At 44.6% G+C, this 23,636-nt stretch overlaps 2 protein-coding genes across 3 annotated transcripts; one reads left to right on the top strand and one right to left on the bottom strand.

Moving 5' to 3' along the window:
- The first annotated feature begins 10,936 nt into the window (after positions 1 to 10,936).
- LOC125511637 (E3 ubiquitin-protein ligase RFWD3-like) lies at positions 10,937 to 15,344 on the top strand. The gene is made up of 13 exons (XM_048677063.1): positions 10,937 to 11,384; positions 11,738 to 11,816; positions 11,918 to 12,007; positions 12,082 to 12,126; positions 12,248 to 12,292; positions 12,586 to 12,624; positions 12,703 to 12,801; positions 13,604 to 13,714; positions 13,804 to 13,937; positions 14,050 to 14,089; positions 14,202 to 14,264; positions 14,348 to 14,529; positions 14,683 to 15,344. The coding sequence occupies exons 1-13, from the start codon at positions 11,026 to 11,028 to the stop codon at positions 15,182 to 15,184; spliced, it is 1,788 nt and encodes a 595-aa protein (XP_048533020.1). The 5' UTR covers positions 10,937 to 11,025; the 3' UTR covers positions 15,185 to 15,344.
- A 286-nt stretch (positions 15,345 to 15,630) lies between these two features.
- Positions 15,631 to 19,902, bottom strand: LOC125511636 (probable protein phosphatase 2C 31). 2 transcript variants are annotated; one of them, XM_048677062.1, is made up of 5 exons: positions 19,221 to 19,902; positions 18,304 to 19,130; positions 18,092 to 18,202; positions 17,299 to 17,563; positions 15,631 to 17,200 (listed from the first exon to the last, which is right to left on the bottom strand). In XM_048677062.1, exons 1-5 carry the CDS (start codon positions 19,639 to 19,641, stop codon positions 17,085 to 17,087), a joined length of 1,740 nt encoding a protein of 579 aa, XP_048533019.1. In that variant the 5' UTR covers positions 19,642 to 19,902; the 3' UTR covers positions 15,631 to 17,084. The 2 variants fall into 2 exon arrangements, with proteins under 2 accessions (XP_048533019.1, XP_048533018.1); XM_048677061.1 differs by having other exon boundaries at positions 18,304 to 19,902.
- Positions 19,903 to 23,636: the final 3,734 nt, after the last annotated feature.

Here is a 23,636-nt window from a genome sequence, read left to right on the forward strand (position 1 = left end):
AAAGAAACGGGTTTTCCTAAAGCATATCTAGACATGTCTAAGTATTGCACATCGGGCGACTCGCGGCAAGGCTCCTCTTGCCGCGTCGCTCCCGCGTCGGGCGACTCGGGCGGCCCGCTACCCTAGCCGCCACCGAGCCCCGGTCTACTCCCTACTCTCCTGCCGTCGCCGTTGCATGACGCCGCCGGGCTAAGCCCAGTGGTAGATGGCGGTGGCAGAGGTCTCTCCTTCTCTCCTGCGGCTTGGGGTGAGGTGAGGGCCCCGGCGTGTGGAGGCGCGGCTGGTTGGGTCCTGCGACGCAGCGGCCGGCCCTGCCTCGCGGTGGCGGCGGGCAGCTCTACGGCCGGTCGGATCTCGGATTAGCGGCGACGGCATGAAGGGCCTGGTGGATGGATCGACTGTACATGTTGTCTGGCCTCCGGTCAGATATGGCCTGGCCGGTGTGGCCTGCTCCATGCACGGCGGCGGTGATCGGTCGCGGCCCCGTGCACACCAGGCTGGATGGAGGGTTCCTCGAATGGATCCGAATGAAACCCTACTCTTGGCTCGTTTCCAAGGCCAGCGATGGCGGCATTTTTTGTGTCGTCCCCTTCCCGAAGGCATTGTTGTGGAGAAGCTCTAGACCCCTATACGCCACCTTCGGGGGAAACCCTAGATCTTTCAATCAGATGACGGTGGCGCTCTTGTGCCGTTGTGTCCCTCTTGGGGCGTCATTCTTGAAGGTATGCATAGGCTTGAAGGACCATTGGACGGTATCTGCGGTGGAGCGGCATTTCATGTGACGCATCGACGACATGGAGTCTCGGCGGCGTGGCCCGGTAGGGCCTCGGAGATGGATGTGTGATGATGGACGCGCGTAGAGAGGAGGTGTTTTCTGGCGCCATGGTGGCTTCGACAGCAGGCCTGGCAAGGTCGTTGCGTCAGTATTTGCTCTGAAGATGGATCGATGGAAAACGGTGGCGACAACCTATGAGAGTGTGTCGGGCCGGCTTGTGTCCCAGACCTGGTGTGTGGCTTGGTTGGGGTCTCCGACTTTAGATGTTAGGCTTAGGTGAGAGGTATAGGTATTCGGCTCACACTTTTGCACCCCTTCATCAATGGATAGGAGAAGCGACAAATGTTGCCAAGATGGCGGCTTCAGAGGATGTATTACTTTTTAAGGTATTTGTGAATAATTAATAAAGTAGCTGTATGCATCTCACATATGCAGAGGCTGGAGTCATCCTCCTTTTCAAAAAAAACATTGCACATCATGGTCTTATCTCATTGATTTTGTGGGGTTTTCTAGCCCAGCGCATTTAGCTGTTAGGATCGTGAAAAAGTGGTGGCAACAACACAAGATTGACTTTGATGGTGGGGCTTCTCGAGTACCCAGTCTCGAGCTCCGGGGTGAAACCTAGGCTTGGCCCAACTTGGTTATACCTGGCAATGGTGATGTTTTTACATCGTTATCTTGTTGAAGGCATTGCTCGAATATGCTTGGACTAGTTCTTCAGGGTGAAAACCTAGATTTTGGCCTTCGGGAAGAAAACGCTGGAGCGACCCTCCCTTCTTGAAGGCGTTGCTGTTGAAGAATCATGTTGTTCTTGTGGTGTTATGAGATGATTATTGGTGCGAATATGATCATTGTTGTAGTTTGCGATTGTGGGTTTGATCGTTTCGGTTTTTCCCCCTCTCGCTTTGGCATAGCTTTGGACTTATATGACTTTGTTATTTGCCAGCGTTTTTGTGTGTGTATGTTAGTGTTGGCTCTGTGCATCCTAACTATGCAAAGGTCGGGTGTGTGCTCATTGTATTTATATCCACTTAATGCTTTATTTTGAGTAATAAAATTCATCATTTGTCGAAGTGTTTTTTATATTAGTTTATTTAGATGTACAATAACTAGAGATTATCTTGATGTGCCCTAGACAGATCCACAAAGAAAAAGGGCCTGACTAACCGCAAGTTGCCTATTGGGTTAGTCGATCATCACACCAACCTGAGCTATTCGATAAACACGAACCGATCAGAGTATGTCTTCTTCCTCCCCGAGCCTGAGATGGGGAGGCCATGGCAGCTAGTGGGAGCATGTCCAAAACTTGATATGTTCGGGTGTGGGGGTGCATGGTCTGGTCGCCGATACTGGAGAAGGTCGGGCTCGGAGGGATGGCTGACAGGTGGCACAGAAATGATGGAGACGACTCCAGAGTAGTGGGTTAGGGTTTTCACTAGTGATTGTAGCAATATTACCATTGGATGAGCGAGGCATATTCATCCGAGCTTTTTCATTCTTAGTGAATGAATTATACACTAGATATTTACCCTTACTAATGTAACTTTAAATTTCAGCCAGTTATTTAGGAGACAAAATTCTACTCAAAAAGAGTTTAACATGTTCATTGAGGAGAGGATGGAACTTGATGTCCCCAACCTGAGAGACTCCTGCAATCATCATTACCCATGCTCAACGCCTCGACGGTCCTTTATTTGAAATTTGCGAGAAAATCCTGCAATCATCCTCTTCGGCTTTTTCTTGTGCTCATCAAAAGCTTGGCGATTTCCTCCTATAGTTCATCAAAATTGGGATGGATGATGTTGTTGGTGCTAATCTCTGCGGTCTTCGGAGGCTCGTTATGGTCGAACATATTAGTGATGATGATGATTCTGGATCTTCAGTCCCCCGTCCAAAAGGTGTGTTCGCACATGATCACGTCACCGTGTACCCATGACATCGAGCGTGGTACGCGAGACACATTGCCAGCGGAGCCTCGCCGGTAGCGCGATATGCATTGCAAGTCAAAGGACTTTTGAGGACCCCAAAACCCCTCATGCTCAGGAAGAACCCCGTCAGGGTGTGTGGCGGCTATAAGTTGTCCTAGGTCGGCCCATCCTCCCCTAGAGTCTATTGATCTCTGCTCTCCAACACAATGAATGATGAAGAATGAGGGAGAGGTAAAATGAGATGAACAAACTAGTATATGGGTTTGATGATTGTGTGTTGTTCAATTGGCTGTAAGTCCAATCGATATATGAGGCCGCTGGACTTTTCGTACAAGAAAAAGGACTCTAAATCCCAACGAAAACTATAAAACCCTAGCCTGACTCGGACATGAATCACGTGCATGCTTCCGAATCCTTTGGGAATTTCCAAAGTACTTACGTTCAGAGCCTCCGTGCGCAAGCTTTTGGACAATGTTAGGTCTTCCCGCGCGATTTCTTTTGAAACTTCCGAGCTAAAACGATTCTTCATATAATCGGGTAGATGGCACAAGTTTCGGCCATTTTGGGCCCGGAAAATTAGAGGGAGAGGTGCAGATTGGGGAGGAAAGGAGAAGAGAGGAGGCGACTCTCATGGCGCGGGGTGGCGGCCGTCGAGATCATAAGGGGGTTTTATGTTCAGTTTCAATAATAAATTTAGAGGATAAATTGCTCAAATATCATGTTTATTCAATCAATTCTTGCATATTTTATCTCTTTTGCTCGTTATTATATACCTGCACCAGAAGGAGACCAAGAAAACTACTGGAACCTAACAGAGAAGAATCCATGAAGGAAAGAATTTTTCAGGATTCATTTTCTAATAAGCAATTGTAGCGTGTATTGTAGCCCTATGGTGAAGCACTACATAAAGGGGAGCACAGAGTACACTACGTGGGGAGCCAAAGTGCACTAAAGCAAAGAGCACAGGGGGCACTACGTAGGGGAGCACAATTGTATTACAGAAGGGAGCATGGGCAAACTACACTAGGAGCACAATGCAAAAGAAGGGAGCACAAGTGCACGATGCTAGGGAGCAACACGTGCACTACGCCAGGGAACATAAATGCACTACAGTAGGGAGCACAAGTTATAACAAGAAAAAGTTCATCAAAACCTCAACATGGTATCTAGTTTCAAACATCTTGAGAAGATGAACACAAACATGAGAAAGGTTCGCAATTTGGACAATTTCATTTTGAAAATATAGGTTTAGAAAAAAAACATGTACTATCAGCCCTCCCATCCCCTGCCATGGGAAAAATCTCACCAAAACTCTCTGGTTGCGACAATTGGTGCACAGCTAGAGGAGTTTCGGGTGACCTTTGCAAGGGTACCCCCTTAACTAGTTATTTCGTCCGATTCATTTCAATCTTTGATCAACTGAGGCTAATGAACCTGTTGCAAAGGCTATTTTTGCAGTAATTTAATGCAGTATTCACAAAATATCATGCGAAAGGAATATAAGTTATGAATAAAATTTAATTCTATCTAAAGAACTTCATGAACCTTGGCAACAAGCTATGTACATATACATCCAAAGATTTCATATGATTCCTTTTTTTTTGCGAGGTAATGGTGTGATTCTTGTTTAGGTATGAATTAATATGAAGGATATCAAAATCTAGAAAACAATCCTATCAATATATATCACAAAAGGAAGGTTTTGGTAAGTAATAATGCTTATACATAATACTACCATTTAATTATGCATTATATATAGTACACATGAATGGGAAGAAAATCCATGAAAGAATAGGTCGCATGCATCTAAATAAACGCATAGAAAAAGAACATCGTTGTACGTGGTGGTATATAAGATAGAACAACAAGGAAGAAAAAGAAGGCTAACTGATGATGGCGTTTATCAGCAACACCAAGAAGGCTATGTGTTTGGTAGCTCTACTGGTCATGTGCACCAGTTTTTGGTCTTGTCAAGCAGCAGCAAAGTGCAGCAAAGGTATTTTATTTCCTGTTGCAAATGATCCTTTTATTATTGTACTCATATATTTTCATGTTCCAACAAATAAAAAGGATCTGGTGCACCATGTATACTAGCTAACTGGTTGTTGTCTTTGCTGTGCGTTGTGTGCAATCCATGGTTTGGATCTGTCTAAAGCCTGCTGTGGTGGGATTGGGCCCAAGGGCTTCTGCTGCTGCGTGAAGGAGAAAATAATGACATCCAGCTGAGGATGCCATTTCCTGAAATCTTTTTCTTTTGTAAGGATGAATGATACAGAATTATTGGTTAATCGGAATAGTAGATGCTTGTGTTTCAATATATAAAAAGTAAGCATGCCGTTGGTCCCAGAACATTGTATTCATAAAGAGGTTTAACTTTGTTCAAAAGGGTTAACCGGACTGGTGGACCATATCGATGACAGATATGGCATCCACCTAGCATTGGATGGTGACATGTCGTCCACGTGGATTACACTCTTTTCTTTTCTACGGAAGCACGGAGGGATGCTGATTTTGCCGGGTGAACGTACCCAAGAGCTGAGACAAAACCAAGCAGCAATGAAACAAGAAACTGCGCAGTCGTTTGTTAAGTTGATTACTTGAAACCGAGTGCCATATCACTAATTCACTATTCCAGTCGGTTTTGGTCAACTATGACTGATGACAGATGACCAAAAATGACCATTTTTGTAGTATATATACTCATTATTCGCATACTATGATATTGAGGGAAGCTAAGTTATGAATACAATCTAATTCTAACTATAGAATTTTGTGAACCATCGCCAAGAAACTATGTATCAGATAAAATCCAAATTAAGAGTGGTATGATTCTTGTTGGTTTTTTTGGCGGGGCAATGGGATGATTCTTGTTTTAGTATGAATTGATCAAGGGGCAAGGGCATCAAAATATTAAACTGTCTAGTGTCTACAATGGCTACGGTAAAAGAAAGGATATAGTTTGAAATAATGCGTGTATACAAATGTATATGGAAAGCATGAATGAGAAAAAAAATCATGGAAAGCGGTCACACAACTATATAAACGCCTACAAGAAGAACATTGCTGTGGTTGATTAGAACAAGAACAAGAGTGAGAAAAAGATGGCTACCTAGTGATGGCGTTTGTCAGCAACAACTCTAAGGCTATCTCTTTGTTGGCTCTACCGGCCATGTGTACTAGCTAATCGGTGACAACGGGGATGGGCCAGTTTCTATCCGATCCTTATAGGGTTGTTGCTGGGTAAAATCTAAAACCCGTCGGGCTTGGCGGGTGCAAACTCATTCCAATACTACCCGCACCCGAAACCCGCCAAACCCATGAAACCCATGACATTTAAGCCTTGGAATAGACCTGGGCCGGCCAAAACCCTCACATCCCACCTCTCTCCCTCGAAAATTTCTCTTATGAACGCCAGCGCATCACACTCCTGCATCTAAACACTAGGCCCAACCGAAAAAACATCCGACGGGATTTCATCCTCACTGGCATAGGCAAGCAAAGCCCGACGGGTTTCATCCCCGTTCCCCATCTTGATCTGCCACCGTCAGCTAGGCCTACGATAGCGCCCCACTAAAGAAGCCCGCTCGCGCTGCGCCACAACGGGCTAGACCTTGGCTTGCTCCCACAAGAAGCCTCCCTACAGCTGGCCTGGGCATGTGGCACCACCAAACCAAGCTAGCACCGCTCCCCAACAGGCTCAATGTCTGCACTTGGGTGGGACCTCTTATACGACGCATTCTGTGTCAAACAAAAGCTCGACGCACACGGGGACGCACGACTGGGCCGGCCCATCGATGCGAAAGCCACTTATGTTTTTTCAAAAACATGAACATGACAAACAATTGAAAACAAGAACATGACAAAAAATTGAAAAGGACAACATTTTTTGAATTTACTGAACATTTTCTAAAAGATGAACATTTTTTGAAATTGTGAACAAAATTTAAAACAAGAACATTTGTTGAAATTCCTGATAGACTTTTTGAAACATGAACATTTTTTGAAATTGTTAATAAAATTTGGAAAAGGGACATTTTTTGCAATTGAGAGCAAATTTTGAAAACAAGAACAAGTTATAAAATTCTGAATAAATATTTGAAATTCTCAAAAAAAAGAAACATGAAAAAGGAAAAAAAACGAAAGAGCAAAGCAAAGAAAAGAAAATAGAAAAAGGAAATAAAAATTTAAACAAAAAAGATAAGAAATAGAAAAAGGAAAGAAACAAAAAGGGAAGTAGAAAAACCGGTTCAGAAACCTCCTAGAAGGTTCCCAAAATCAGAAAAAACCGGCTGGGAACCACCTAGAAGATTCCCAAAACCGGATTCGCACAAACGTATGAATGGGCCGGCCCATCCGAACGCTCGTCCATCCCCCTGTGTGTCGCGTCGACTACTTGCCGCAGCGAGCGGCAAATAGGAATTTCCCAACTTGGGTATCGCCCGCTGTAACCGTTAAACGTTCGATCGCCTACACGCGCTCGCAGTAGGCCGGCCCATTAATCGCGTTACGCGTGCTCGCAAGCTGCCCGATTTTGGTAAGGTTTAAGAAGAATCCCGTCTGCTTTTGGAAGTTATGGGGCCGTTTTTTCTTTTCTTTTTATTTTTTTATTTTTTATTTGTTTTTCCCCTTTTGTTCTCTTATTTATTTATTTTTTATTTGAAATTTTTCAAAAGATTGTTGATGTTTTCAAATTTTGTTCGTGCTTTTCAAACACGCGGGATCTTTAAGGGTTTCACCTCTAGCCTACTCCAACTTGTTTGGATTGTTGTTGTTGTTGTTGTTGTTGTTGTTGTTGTTGTACTAGTGCACATTGGACAACACCCTGCAAGCCAAGTTCGGTCCATACCTCCTTTGGTCTTGAACAATTAAAAATGACATGTTGTATATCATCAAACCCAACTTTACATATTGGGCATTGTGAAAGAATCAGGATGTGTCGTCCAGCCATGACACTAGGCATGGCAATACACGCTTTAGTACCTTTCATTCGAAATGTTTAAATTTCCCTGGGATACGAAGTTGCTACAATTCCTTCCAGATACTGCCCTGGCCATCTGATCTGTCCATTTTGCGCCCAAATTAATGATTGAACTCCGCATAATATGCCGATCGGACCGAGAAAGTTCCTGATCTTGTATATTTCCATGCAACATAATCTTCCACAGCCTCAATCCGAAGGGGAATCTGCACAATTCTGGCGACATCTACCGGTGAGAAGATAGAATGAGATCCAAATCCCATTGACCCGTATGAGGATCAATCAAATCATGTACCAATGTTAACATAGTTCCTCCTCTTGGTGTAATGACTCTCCTTGTTTCGATAGATGAGATCCATGGATCTTCCAAAAAAATTATTTGCAATTCTGAACCAACTCGCCATATACAACCTCTTTTCAAAGTCTGAATTCCAGCGACTATAATTTGCCAAGTAAATGAGGACCCTTTCTTAGGTCCAGCTTTTAAAATATCACCATTTGGATAATACTTTGCACTCAGAACTCGAGCACACAAGGAATCAGGATTCTGGAGAAGCCGCCAACACTGCTTTGCTAACATAGCAAGATTAAAACTGTGAAGGTCTCGAAACCCCATTCCTCTCTTCCTCTTTGGTACACACATTTTCCACCATGTAAATCAATGCATTTTTTCTTATCTTCTTCGTCTCCCACCAAAATCCTGATAATTAATCAGTAATTGATTTGCCAATACCTTTTGGTAGCCTAAATACTGACATTGCATAGGAGGGAATGGCTTGTTCAACAGATTTCAATAAAAAAAATCCTTTCCTTGCATTGATAACATTTTCTCCTTCCAACCCTTGAGCCTTTGGCAAATTCTCTCAGTTAGGTGTTGAAAACAATCACTCCTATCCACTCCGACCACAGTCGGTAGGCCTAAATATTTATCTAATAAAGTTTTTGTCATTATATCAGGGTCCCTACAAACATCTTCCCTGACCGTGACACTTGTATTAGGATTGAAAAAAAACTAGATTTTGTTGTACTTACACGCTGTCCTGAACTATCACAGTATGTATCTAGTATTTCTCTTGAGGGTGTTTGCATTCCGGGTGTTAGCTCTCATAAATATCAAGGAGTATCTGCAAAAAGAAGATGAGAAATAGATGGTGCATTCTTGCAAACCCGAATACCCTCATGGCAACTTCAATGCACGACCCCAAACAGACGTCCGTTTGATCCGAATTTTGTCCGTTTGGGGCGGCAAAATGGACGCCCATGTTCGGTTTGGGGCGTCCGTGGGTCAGTGCACCCAACGGGCGGCCGCATCCCAAACATTGTCCGTGTTGGACTTAAAAAAACACCCCAAAAAAGCATTGTAAATTTTTAAAAAGGCATTGCAAAATAGCTTGAAACATAGACATATAACAAACTTAATTAAACAGTCCACGATAGTCACGTCCCACACATAGTACTTAGGTTGAAATAAAAAACATAAAAAGGTCGTTCGGCCGCCGCCCCGCGCCGCCGATGCCGTCGCCGTCTTCAGGCGTCACCATCCTCGTCGTCGCTGGTCAGGTCGATGTAGGGTGGGGGCGTCTAGAGCTGAGGCGGCGGCCCCTAGAATGGGGCGGGTGAGTGCTGTGCTGGCTACAGCAGCGGCGGGGGTGGTGGTGGTGGTGGTCACCACGTCGCCCATGCACTCTCCTCCATGGCCTCCTCCTTCACCTCCCTCTTCACCTCCTGATTGACGTCCAGCTCTGGCACGTAGCCGTCTCCGGCGGCCGACAGCTCCAACATCTCCTACAACCCCTCCCATTCCTCCTCCTGGTGGCGCCTGTATTCCCGCTCGGAGTCCTCCATGACGGCCTGCACCAGCTGATTCTCCTCCTTGGCTGTCATGATGGGAAGTTCTGGGGGTGGTGACGACGGGGAGGGAGAGGCCTTCGGCATCAGGCCGCGCACCCGCGTGCGGCCGCAAGCTCTGGACGGGCTCGATGCGCGCACACGAGGCACACTCTGGGACTCACGGGGCGGGCCACGAGCACGACCGGCAAAAAAAGTTTGCTGACGCACGTCGTGCTCGTCTTGGAACCATGTGTCCCAGAGGGGCGAGTCAACGTCGTACCTACAATCAGGGAGGTACTGGCGCGGAATCCGGGCGCGACAACGGGCGATCTCCTAGAGGTGGGCATCTGACCACGGCAGCGGGGTGCCAGTCTCCCAGTACCAGCGACAGATGGTGACCTTGATGTAGGGCCGAAAGTGTGGCGTGACCGCCGGAGGGGAGATGGAGAAGGATGCCAGCGAGGTGGAGTGGCTGGCCACGCTTCCAGACGAGGCGGACGACGACCCCGCCTCGTGGTCGTGCTTGGTCTTCTTGCCGGGATACTACTTCTAGAATCCCATGGCCGGCGGCGCTATGCTAGGGTTTGCTGTCTAAGAGGGAGGGGGCAATGGAGATGGTGGGCAAGTGGAAGTCCACGGCTTCGCAATAAAAAAGGATGTGGTCGGGGCCATCTGGCTGCCTGACCGGCGGGCCCGCCCATCCGTGTGCATTGACTGCGGTAGATTGGAGTTAGTTGGAAGGTCGACACGCGGGCCCGAGACGGACGGCGAGAGGCTGCGTGGGCGTATGTTCTGTGCCCGTTTGACCGCAAAGCCAAAGCAATTTTGCGCCCAGGATAGGGCGAGCCGGACCAGAAATAGACGTATTTTGCTAATGGGGGTCGCGCGTTGGGCCGTCTCGTCTGTCTGTTTGGGCCAAAACGGCAAAACGGACAGAACCGGACGATTTGGGGGCCTGCGTTGGAGTTGGCCTCAATACCACCTCTCCCCCTCCCGAGCCAACAAGCTAATAAACCTTCAGAAGTCAGAACAAAGAAGAAACATGTAAGGGGATACTGAGTCTTTCTGTCTCAATCCCCATTTCTAATGGGTATGAATCATCTGTCTCTGTATCATTTAACCGGATTCTATGTGTGACAGAATAAACACACTCTCATGATCATATCCGAAATCCTAACCTTATCTCATCTGTTGAAGGAACCCATTCAACTCTATCATATGCTTTAAGCATATCCAACTTGACCGCACAAAATCCATTTGTCCCATGGGTACTAGCTGAACTCATACTTCTGTTTGCTGGAGAAGAAAGTAAATAAAAGGAGTAAACAAAAGTAACCGTCCGATGTACGATGGACGGTGCGATGGATGGTATCAAGACCCCCCTTTCCCCCTACTCTTCGTCTTTTTTTTTCCGACATCGAAAGAAGAAAGAAAAGGAGAAACGAAAAATCCCGTTCAACTTTAAACCGCTCTTGCCCTTGCCCTTCTCCTCCGCCGCCGCCGCCGCCGACGTCATGCCGCCGCGCCGGGGCAGGCGCGCGACTCCTCCGGTGCTGATCCTGGAGGACGAGGACCTCGATTTCGAGGTCAGCTACAGCGAAGGGGAGGACGGGGAAGACGGGGGAGGATCGGATTCCTCCTCGTCGTCGTTGTCGGGGGAGGAGGAGCCGGAGGACGGAACGGACGTAGAGGACGGCGAAAGATCGGATGAGGGGGAGGAGGAGGAGCAGGAGGAGAGCGTCGCGGAGGGATGCGGGCCGGCCGTGCAAGCTAGGGTTCCCGGCGGCGCGGCGGCGGAGAGGGCGGCCACCAACGCCCCCACTTGCCCCGTGTGTATGGAGCCCTGGACCTCCGAAGGCGACCATCGCATCAGGTGAGGCCGAATCGCTCGCTCATTCTTGCCTGGTCTGCGTCTGCTAGGTAGTACTAGCTGTCACAAGAACAGGGGTGCTGTGGGTGTTTGTTTCCAAGCAACAATGGTTACTGGGTTGCAAGAAAATGGGAACTTACAATGTTCTAACGGTAGCGCCAATGCGCCATGGTCGACGTTGCCTTGAATTTTGATGGGCCATGGCTGGTTCCTCATGTAATCCTGGTTTTTGTTTCCAATGCTCTGTGGATATGATGTGTAGATGACTGTTGACTGAAATTGTACTAGATTTCATTTTGGTTGGTCTAGGGATACGGTGTGTAAATGCTAACTAGGTGATATACTGTATGCTGTAGTTGCATTCCTTGTGGGCATGTCTACGGCAGATCTTGCCTGGAGAGATGGTTAACGCAGCGTGGTAACGCTAGTGCTACGGTATGTGTGCCGAATGGTTTTTTCGTTTGGAATAATAGCGTGTGCATACATATCCTTCTGTGCAATCAGCCGAGCACACTGTCCAATGTATTGTTTGCTAGTGCCCTCAATGTGGAAGAAGGTTCAAACATAAGGACATTATCAACATCTATGCACCGGAGGTTGCTGTTCCAAATAATGATCTTGAGAAGGTTGGGTTTTGTTTCTCCACTTTGTCTGTATATTTTGTTTTGGCCGCGATCTGAACATCGTTGCTTGTCTGCAGCAATTACGGTTTTGCAGGCAAAAGCTCGAATCCCTTGAGGAAGTGGTAAGCAATTTCCTTATGCTATCTGTGAGCTTCTTTAGTTGCTCACCATGTGCAAAATGCTTTTCTCTTTCTGGTTTGTATTAGTAAGTTCCTGCTAACATAATTTTTTTCTTCTCTTAAGGTCCTGAAACAAGGAAAGTTGCTTGACGAGATAATTTCCGAGAAGGTATACTATAGGTTGTAGCAATCTTTGCTGCTTATTGCATTGCCCAAATTCTAAATGATGAAAATTGTGTCAAGTGCATTGTGTCACTAGATAGTATGTTTGCACCTGTTATTCAGGTACTGTAGTAATATACAAAGAAGGTATCAGAGGTTCTTTATATTGAACTAATACATCTCTTATGTTGCTTTATTCATCGATTGTTTCTGCATCAGAAAATTTATGTAGCAATGATCAATAGTTGTCAGACTTGTGAGAAACTTATGCTTTCATTTTCTTATGTGTGTGCCTTGCAGAATCACAGGTCAGCAGATGTTGGTGTCTCAAAAAGACAGGTAATACCATTTAAATTTTTCAATGATTAATGACACCACATGAGTGTATATGCCAAATCTTCTTCCTCTGCTTTGTAGAAAATAGCAGAGCACTCAGATGGAAGAACATATCTGGAACCGTCAGCCTCAGCCAGTGCAGCCTCAGCTTCTGTCAACAGTTGCCGTTTTGTTTTACTGGTAAATATTTGTTACAAAGTGCTATTTTCAGCTGCAAACATTCAGCCTATACTATGTACTACATGTTTTACTTATAATTGATGTCTGGTATTCTTGTCTGATCTGAAACATATGGTCATTTTAGTTTTAGTAAAAGGAACATCGAAGCAGAAATTGGGTTGGGCAGGGAATTCATGATTCTGGCCCAGCTTCTGTTAGATATGTAAATTGAAAAATGTTTTGTTAACTATGATTATTTTGTTTCAAATAACACATATAAACCTTCTTGTTTGCATGTTACTGTTTAGGAGGTTGAACAGAATCTTAAGACTCATAATATGTACCCATCTTATTTTTTGTCACTAAGGAAGCTGAAACTGTTGGATGTGTTGATTGTCAGATCTTAGAACAGGTTTCACTTGGTCATGAAAATGTGTGATCTGCACATAGGAACTTGACCCCACCCCAACCCTGTGAAAAAGAACTTGGTGTAACTGATGGCTGTCTAATTTTTTTATGGCTTAGAACCATCACACCTGATCAGGTGATCTATCACCCAGTACATAATACTCCAGTTTTGTCCCATCCCATGTGTACCTTTTGTGAATAATTGAAATATATTAAAGCAAAGTGGATTATCTGCTAGTGTCGAAGGACCTTCATAATTTGGACTGCTAATTCTCGTGGATTATCTGTTTGTTTGAAACCGCTGTGCATTGCCAACATATTTCTTCCACCAATTTTGCAGTTGGATTCTGGCTGGATTTATATCTTTCCAAAATTAATCTAGCCATTCTTGTAATTTCTTAACCATGCTATACAGAAGGAATTATCTTTTGATGGTGCTCGAGTCATGGGCATAGATGCATCTAACCAAATAATACTTGCTTCTGGGAAGGCACCTGGTGTGGGTGGAGAACATGTTCTTAGAAAGGTATATTTAGATCTCGTTTTCCCCCCAAATTAATGGATATCACCACTAAAATTTTGAAATACCTTATTGAGATTTTTCAATGTAAACAGATTAGCATGCTATCCAGCCATGAAGCACGTACAATACAGCTTCCTCCTGATACTAAAGTTGTCAAGGACATATGTATCTTGCCTGGTGGCTCTGCTCTTTTTGCATCACTAGGCAGAAGGCTCTCACTCTTTAGGTTTGTCTTGAATTTTTTTTATGACAAATGGTGGTTCTTCTGTTTTACTGTCGCCTCTAAGTTAGTCTTATCATTATTTCTTTTGAACACTAATCGTTATATTTGAATCCAGCATGACGACCAACAGTGTTGTTCTTCAATGTAATTTACCGGTAATTATCCGACCTTCCAAATCTGCAACACCTAATGTTTTCTATTTTGAATGGGCAAATTAGGTTCAGACAATGACATCATAACCTAATGCTCTATCACACTACCTTGCAGCTTCCTGCTTGGTCATGTTCAGCACATGACTCTGATTCACATCGCGTTTATGCTGGCTTGCAGGTTCAGCATATCCTGATCTTAAGCATATTGAATTTTGATACCCTTTGCAAGATTTACATGAATGTCCTTGTTGTGTTCTGCAGGATGGCAGGGTTTTGGTATTTGATACTCGTCAGCATTCAAGACCCTTGCATTCCATGGCGGGGCTATCTAAACATCTGGTCCATACACTACACTCTGTCACTGATAACAGTGCTTCCAGAAAGCTTCTTTCAGCTTCTGCCATAGGGCCTTGCATGTGGGATGCTGATGGCAATCAAAGCAGGTATGTGACACAGGGATGCTCAAAAAGCATCAATACTATGTGCTTCTTGTCATTACTGATGTCGATTGGTGTTCGCCTAGAACTGCCTTTGCAACTTTGCCGATCCGCGAATCGGTTTTGGTTCTCATGTATGTTGCCGTTGGTTTTTCTCAGTCCAAAGCTACTACTAGAGGATGATAACCAACGCGTCTGCTTCTCTCTTGCGTGTGCCCCTCCATCGAGCGATCTGTTGGTGGCCTCCTACCGGCCCAAGGCCGATTACTCATCAGGAGACGCCGGTGCTCCATCTCAAGCGTACCTGTCACAGACGTCGACACAATCTGGTGCAGGAAAACTGGGGCAGCACACCGTCATCAGGAGGACAGGCAATGCATCCTTCGCCGAGGGCAGCACTTGCCACTCCAACGTAAGCGAAGTGCGCATGTGCAAATCAGCAATCGTACCTTGCGGGAACGACGAACATCTCTTCGCCTACGGTGACGAGTCACACCGCGGGGTCCTGACCTGGCGACTACCTTCCCTTGGGGTCCATTCTGGCCTGATACCCCACCGCCAGCCAATCCTCGACCTAAGGTATGCGGGAAGTCGAGTGGGAGGTGGGTACCTTGGGTGCCTGAGCGATGATAAGTTGCAAGTTTACAGAGTTGATAGATAGGTAGAATGGCAGCAGGGGTCCAACAGTCATCATAACTTTAGTTCGCGATGATTAGCCCTCCTAATTATGCGGTATGACTGACAGTCCTTTTGCTGTGTACAAAGCAGAACAGCTAGCTGTATATGCACCGTGATGTTGTGATGTAGTACTCCCTCCGTTCCATATTAGTTGTCGCTGAAACGGATGTATCTAGACGTATTTCAGTGCTAGATACATCCGTTTGAGCGACAACTAATATGGAACGGAGGGAGTACAAATTAAAGGCAGCGATGTTTATTTCTTACCATGGAAGGGAGAACCTGTTTTGAGTTGTATGCGGTGTATTCCATTTACACCTTTTGATGCCTAACAGAAGAATTTCTTTTGTCTAAGTAAAAAGTGCCGGTAACCGAGGTGGGCATAGTGGTGGGCACACTCTAAGATGACACACACTTTCTGGGCATTATTATGTCACATGGAGGCAACTCAGGTGAGGTTTTCATGATGAACATTGCTTGTTTAATTTGCCTCTTTTTATTATGACGCTGATAAGTCTGAACGTTTGGGATTTGCCAATGGCAAATGGAACGTTTTTTTTGCAATTTATATACGCGGGGGATAGCAAGTTTAGTTGGCAAGCATGGCAATTCCACCCTTAGTTTGTTTTTTGCCAGAAAATTACCGTGCTTGTCAACTAAATTTGGCATCCTCGCGTCAACTAAAGTTGCCATAAAAAAGCGTGCGATTTGTCATTCCCGTTCTGTTATTACGTCCCTTCCGCTTGATTTCATTGCACGGTAATCTTGCCCTTCTTGCAGGTCTCCTTGCTCTTGTTTCCTTTTATTCTACAAGCAAATTTCTCTGCATTTATACATCGTAATAGGATGCATGCCATCAGTAGAAACCTGAATGCCCTATCTTAATGTATTGCTCTATGAGAAAAGAAAATGGTGCCGGCCATTAATGAGGTTGCAGCTAAAGTATGCTGACTAAGTTTATTAAAAATGCCTGGTTGATGTATGGCATACAATGTTTTTCTTTGGTTTGTGGAATGGGTATCAATTTTTTTTATCTTCTTTTTTGAGCCCTTATATGTCTGCTCTCAATCCACATAATTGTTATTGTTGCTTTTCCTTACTGGAACAACATGGAAATGGTGAATACAGAGTTCTGGATATGGCCAACTGGTGACATGCAGTCAGAAACTTTGTTTTTTTTTTTCATCTACATGAATATGAGTCATAGGACCAAGAGCCGAATTGGATTTCCGAAGGTGAGGAGGCTTTTATATTTATACCAATGTATGTATATACTAAATGTTTAGGCTATGTTTCTCCCACCAAAATCAGTATGCATAGTCTATGAAAGGAAAACCGAATCTGAACTGAATTATGAGCTTGGAGTGTAATTTTTTTTAGTGCCTGATAAAGATTTTTGCGAGAAGTTTTAATTGGGTAAAACTGAAGGCGCAGAGAAGCATGTGTCAGCTTCTAGTACTGGAATGTAGCAATCTCGGTCATGTATAGGCAAAGGAACAAACATAACATTCTTATTGAGCTTATATAGTTTCGCCTATTCTTTCCATCACACCATTGCCGGGAAACCTTATTACATAAGCATACTACTAGAACTAGAGTCCCTCCTGCCGAACTATCATATCAGTTTCGGGTTTTCGGCGATAAAGGAACATTATTCTCTAAGAGAAGCAAAACAAAGACCTAACAAGGTTGTTGTTCATGGTGCATGTGCTTTGACAGTCCTGCTCGTTTTGTCTTTCCGATGTCACCATACCCTACTAGCCCATCGGAAGCATTTTATTCAGGTCTTTATTAACTCTAAAACACCTTGAATTGCTCACTAGGCAACCAACTTCTGAAACTCTATGAAACGAGGACACACTATGCCCCACCAAACACTATGCCTAAACGGAGGATCTCCACATCCTCCCCTTGAATGAGATCACGATGATGGAAACATCGTCATGGTACCTCCTCCTTTTGTCATAGGATATGTTGAGCAGTTCATGGTACTCCATACCTGAAAATCAATAGGCATGTGAAGTTACAAACAATTTCAAAAAACTGGTTTGTGCAGGGCAGGCTTGTGTTGTGTGAAGTATGGAGGTGGTTGCTCACCGGCCTTCCTTGCAGCCCGAAGTAACACTTCACCGATGAGATGCTCAGCGGGATTGCCCTTGGGACACGCAGCTGTGAACATCTCTACCTCATCAACCACCTCTTTGTTGGTGAAATACTGATAGAGCCCGTCAGACGACAACACCAGGAACTTGTCATTTGGACCGATGCGGTGGTGGCGCAGTGATGGGATGCAATTGATGTAGGGGTCCTTCCCGATGTAATCAATCTTGAAGGCCCCTAACAACATACTGTTCCACTTTGGCTGCCAAGTAAAAAAATGAGCATCCCTTGAATTATCAGGTGTGCAGATTGACATTTCAGGAAACTTTGATGACTCTCCATATATTAGCATATGCAAGGAACATGCAGCAAACTATGTTTGCTCACAGTGTCAATGGCTTTCATATTTGCATGATGTGATGCATGAATTGCAAGTCACATTCACAAATTTTAGGTTCTTCATCAATGGCGGGAACAACTATTGTTGAGCTAATGTTGGACTACCACTAATCAAGTATATGAAAGAATTAAAGGGCCTACGCATGAGGTGAACAACTTATCTCATGGAATTAACTGGAAACACAGACTTCTAGTCCTTGAATGCTAGACTGATAGTATGTTGTTTAGAATAAGTGCACTTTTCCTATGCATCACAAAGTATATTATTTAACAATTTCATAATGTGGCATCATAATAGTCTAGAAGAAACATTACACTGACAATGGTCGGAGATGTGCTTGAACATGCATGCTCGAGTACAAAAGAGACATTGTTGTTGATTGGTGTGTACCTCCTTCAGGTAGCCAGCCCCGAATGCTCTGGTGATGTTGAGTTTCCCCTTCACTCTGCCGCGGATGATGGCGTTGCAATCATTATGTTCGGTCTTGATCCTATTTACCTCCTGTATGGCCCAGATTTCAACAAGCACAAGTTAATAATGGTCAAAAACACAAATAAATGCATCACATTAACGATGATCTAATTAAGAGAGTGTGTACATACCTCCTCAACGGAGGTACTGTGTTCAGTGTTGAGCTGCACGGACTGTAGGCCATCCATGATCTCGGCCTTCAACTGCTGCAGATCCTTCTCTGTCGCCTTGCCGAGGATGTTATCAAGATTGGGCTCCAGCCTCCTCGCCAACACGGCACGACTGTTCCCGACGTTCATCACATACACGTTCTCGCCCTTCATCAACATCACTAGCACGCATGACCCCATCAGCCCAATCTCCGGGTTGTCGGCCGCGGCCTCCTCCGCTGCCTTGAAAAATGCCTCCTCCGTCTCCCTCAGCGCCTGATCCAGCGCCCCGAGGACTTTCTGGTGCATCGTTGGGATGCCCCCAAAACTGGCAGAATTTTTCTTCTCCGGATATTCTGTCCGACCCCTCTTCGCCGGCTTACGTTCAATTTCCGGGCTATGATTGCCTCCATTCAGAGAAAAGAGATTATTAGAATTGGTTGTGGGCTCATTGCACTGGATGTTGTCCGAGAGCACACCCTTGAGTGCGTGGTCCACAGCGACGTGGAGGTTCGCAAAGAGGTAGTCGGTCGCATCGGGACCGAGGAAGCCGTCGTAAATCCCCACGAACACCCACCCACGCTCCTCTGAGACCGCCACCTGGAAGCGGTCCTCGCCGGCCATGCCTTGAGCCCACTGCACATTGTCTCTTGGTGGCGAGCGGTGATCCCCATCGGCAAAGGAATCCATATTTGACACCTCAATAGGACCCTTTGATAGGAGGTTGTTGCGTGGCACACTAAAATCGAGCCTGGAGCCGGCTATGGCTAAGGATTTTTTGAGAGGTTGCTCATTGCAACACCGAGAGCCTGTGGCGTCGTGTTCAATCATGAGATGAGAAATACTGTCCCGGTGACTAAAAAAAGAGGAGGACGATGAGAAGGAGTGGTCTAGCATACCTGACATGAAGGGCCGCCTTGACAGCTGGTTGGAGATAGTGGATACGGTGCCGGATGAATCCAAGAAGTGGCCAGAAAAGGAAAACCTAGTTGGTTGGGCCTGGTCCGGTGTAGTGGCGGAGGAGCACGAGCTCTTAACGGTGCACACAGATGATTGCGGCAGCATCAACTCATTAAGCATGCGGAACGACGGTAATGATGATGATGTTGCTTGATTGGCGTTGATGGCCGCTCCGAATAAAGAGAAGAAGGGTGTTTTTGATGAGAGCACATTAGCCATTGGGGAGTTGCCGAAGGCGACGGCTATTGGCACGTACTTGAAGGAGTGTCCATGGATGTCGCCGAGTACTGGGTTCGATGAGACAGCCGGCGCATAGGTTTCGCCAGAGAAGCATGTGTTTTTGGAGATGCCATTGCCCATTTTGTTTTCTTTGGTTTGGGATTTGGCGGACCGGCGAAATGGAGGGGATGGATGAGTAGAAGTTTTGGGAAAGAAAGGGTGGAAGAAGAGTGGTTGGGATTTGACTATAGTTGGAGTTGGGTGACACAGTATAGGGCAATCCTTCCTTAGAGTGAATATGGTGGCTTTCTTGCTTCGATTACCCTATAACCTACTTCAAGGTGGTGTTGCTAGAATTGCTTCCTAGTTGGGACTTGAGAAACCATGGCACACTCCTATGGTTGTGGAGGAGTTTGGGATGAATTGAAATGGCCTCACTTCCCGTTTATATAGAACTCGGAGCGCACTGCAGACAATTAAATTGTATATCTTCATAGAAGATATCTAGATTTATTGATAGATAGCGGTTTGATTTCTTGAAGATACGATGATAGATAATGTATTTGTTCTGAGGCGTGGACGTTCATTTTCAACGCCGAGGAACTTGCTAGCGACAAAATTTGACGGGTGACAGGTCACACGTGCTATCTACATCAGGCAACGTGGATAGAGGACAAGTGGTATACAGTCATTACAGATGTATTTTTGTCGCATTTGAATAGTGTGGTATATGAATACTTCAAATTTGGTTTAGCCACTTGCGACGGGGTCAATGAATGACATCCGCTGCTTACGATGCCGTTTGGAGTAGTAATGTTCTAACTTATCCGAACCAATCTTCAATAAATGAGACATGTTACTATGCTAAATTTATTGAAAGATTCAATTCTCGTGTGACCTTGCACGGGAAAAAGGAACGCCCCTTGCATCTATAGACACCAAGTTGCCCGGAGGGGGAGGGGGTAGTGCCACCCTGTCTGTAGACACCGATATACCTGCAAAAAATGAAAAGAGGAACGCCCCTTGCATCTATGGTATAGAGGACACCTATGTCTATGAATTGTGGGCCTAAGGACATGGTAGACCATAGAGGTATGCATTATCTCGGTTTTATGGATGTCTCAATCAAAGAAAGATACAAAAAATTTAGGAAAAATTATGCTTGTAGAAATATTTATCTACATAAATTGTTCACGAATAAGTGCATTTAACAACTGCATTTCAGGAACCTATGATCAATTCGGGGTGAAAAAATACATTAAAATGTACCATTACTTTACAAATTGTACAACCGACACGAGTTATGGAATATATTATGGTAAAGCATCCACAAAAGGAAGTAGTTGGCACCACAAAATCAGTCATACCATAATACAATCATTGCACAATGAACATATGTTTGTTACACCAAAACAAAGAATGCTATGCTTTACCATATATAATATCTTTTATTCCATTAACAAAACCTACCTAAAAAGAGTCCATAGATGCAGCAGTTGAGCCTGCCTATAACTACATGCCACTTCATCAAATCACATATTTGTTCAATAAAAGCAGAAGCTAAAAGAGCGACCATAACAAGTAAGATGCATGCAAACAGGCCTCACCCGCGGGGGGGGGGGGGGGGGGGGGGGGGGGGGGGGTCCTAATTGGCACTCACACAACCGTCCCAGCAATCGAGCTGCTCGCTCGATCGCTTCATTGTGCAGCGTTCAAAACAATGTCTGGTTGACTATGAAAAACAAATATGGATCCAAATACATTACGAATTTTAAAATAATTCACGAATTTGAAAAAAGCCCATGGGTTCAAAAAAGATCACAGATTGTAAAACGTACATGGATTTCAAGAAAACTGAAAAGAGTTCACGAATTTTAAAAAGGTTATTTGATTTGGGAAAAAAGTTAAGTAAAATTTGAAAAAAAGTTCACAAACTTCCAAAAAGTCCATCAATTTGAGCAGCAAACTTGAAAATGTTCATCAAAATTGAAAAAAAGTACATCAAATTTTGAAAACAAAAAGTTCATTGAATTTGATAAATAGTTGAACAGTTTCGAAAAAAGTTCATCGATTTTGAAAAAAATTATGAATCTGGGAAAAGTTAACGAATTCAAAAAGGTTCACAAAAAATGTTCACGAAATAAAAAAACTTCACAAAGTCGAGAAAAATTCACAAAATTGAAAAAAGAAAAAAAAATTCGGCCAAAAAACAACGAAAATGAAAAAACAAACACATGCTCATGTTCGTTATTTGAAGATGCATAAAGGAAGCTACCTAGCACAAAGGAAATGTTGTCCTAAGTGGTTACGCACCTTTTTATGAAAGGTTTTACCCAAAAAGGAAAAAAAGAGTAAGATGACCGACCAAGTCTAGATGTGGGGTATGCGCCTATTTGCAGGAATCAAAGAAACGGGTGCCTTAAGCGCCGCACTATGCAACCATCCAAAGGCCAAAGTGGTATAGCAGCGCTACCGGTGCACGACGTTGATGTCGCTCTATTATGCAGCGAACGCCAAATCGTTGTGAAGCCCTAGCTTCTGGCATGTGCTGCCGCATTGATGGTGTACTAGTTCGCCATCGTTGTCGACAGGTTCGTGTAGTTCTTCCACAACGACCCCTTCCTTCCTTCCTTCCTGATTTCCCCCTTGTCCACCCATCCCTAATTCCTAATTCCTACTACCGATGTGATCCAATCTGTTATGTGTTGGATGGAAACCACATCTCTTTTGCTCTCATGGCTCATGGACATGATGCTGATAATGAAATTTCAGGAAAGAAACATGTAGAGAAGCAGCAAAATCAAAGAAAGGATGAGCAGGAAGCAGCAATATTTTTTTCTTTCTTAATTTCATTCAGGAAGGTCACAAATTGAGCTGGGTAGATTGGACATTTGACCGTATTGTGTAGTTCTGAAGAATTTGTTACAGTGTAAGTTATCATTGGATCTTTTCCTTGGTATAGAATAATGAATTACACTTGTCGGTTGGCAAGCAATCAGATCTTGACCATTGTTATTTTTCTAGCTAGGCTCCGAGATCCAATGTGCATGTCCATGATTCCATTCGACTCTGAAATTTTCCATTGCCGGCCACCATGACGAAGTGATTATACAAGGTAAGTCTCTATTTTATATGAAGGTGCTTTAATTGCACTTTACATAGGCGTTAATTGTAATATTTCATGTATACATATCAGACGCTATGTCCCATGAAATCCAAGGTAGTTTTTCGTGCAGTTCCTACCTTTCTCATTTGAGGTTCTCCTCGTTCATGAGATAAGGGTCGGCTATCATGACATCGAAACGTCATGGCGTCTAACCTTGTTGACTTGAAAAAGCACCCATAAACTATAACACTTTTGGCACATTCGCCGTGCCTCGTAGGGATGGTAGTTTTGCCCATGGGTACGGGTACCCGCGGGTACCCTACCCGAAAACAACGGGCATGGGCAAGACTTGGAGAAATTTTGTATCCACGTGTAATGGGTATTCATACCCGCAAAAAATATGGATAGGGCATGGGTATGAAATTATACCCATGGGTAACCCAACGGATACCCATAAAACATTAACAAATGAAAATAACTCCTATGTCATGTGAGGTCAACATTCCAAATCTTGTGGCCCATCCTAAATCTCGTATTCCTTAAACCGGTTATAGCTCATAGGCCCATTATCACCTGCTTGCCACTCATCCTAAGTCGTATGTGACTCCTTGAAAAAGATGAAATCTTGACCCTTCGCTATTGAACTGTTTTCCAACTCTCGACCTAGCGATCCCCCATTCCCACCACCGCCTTCCACTACATTGGGATTCCACCAACAGCTGATTATACTCCCTTGATGCCTCCAAGAGGCCACCCATCAGAGGAGGCCACGTCAGTGCTATACTGCTCGCCCATCGTCACTTGAATTTAAACTCATATCTCCACCTTTAAAAACAATGTTGTATATTGTACCCATTGGATACCCATTGGGTATAGTATACCCGATGGGTATGGGCATGGGTGCCAATTTATGCCCACGGATATTGAAGTGGGTGAATATTGAAATTTTTCATGGGTATGAGTTTGGGTAGAAGGAGCTTGTACCCGCCCATACCCTACCATTGCCATCACTGCCTCCACCGGCGTGACT

The sequence above is a fragment of the Triticum urartu genome, chromosome 5 (genome assembly GCF_003073215.2).
Source record: "Triticum urartu cultivar G1812 chromosome 5, Tu2.1, whole genome shotgun sequence".
Taxonomy (NCBI): Eukaryota; Viridiplantae; Streptophyta; class Magnoliopsida; order Poales; family Poaceae; genus Triticum; species Triticum urartu.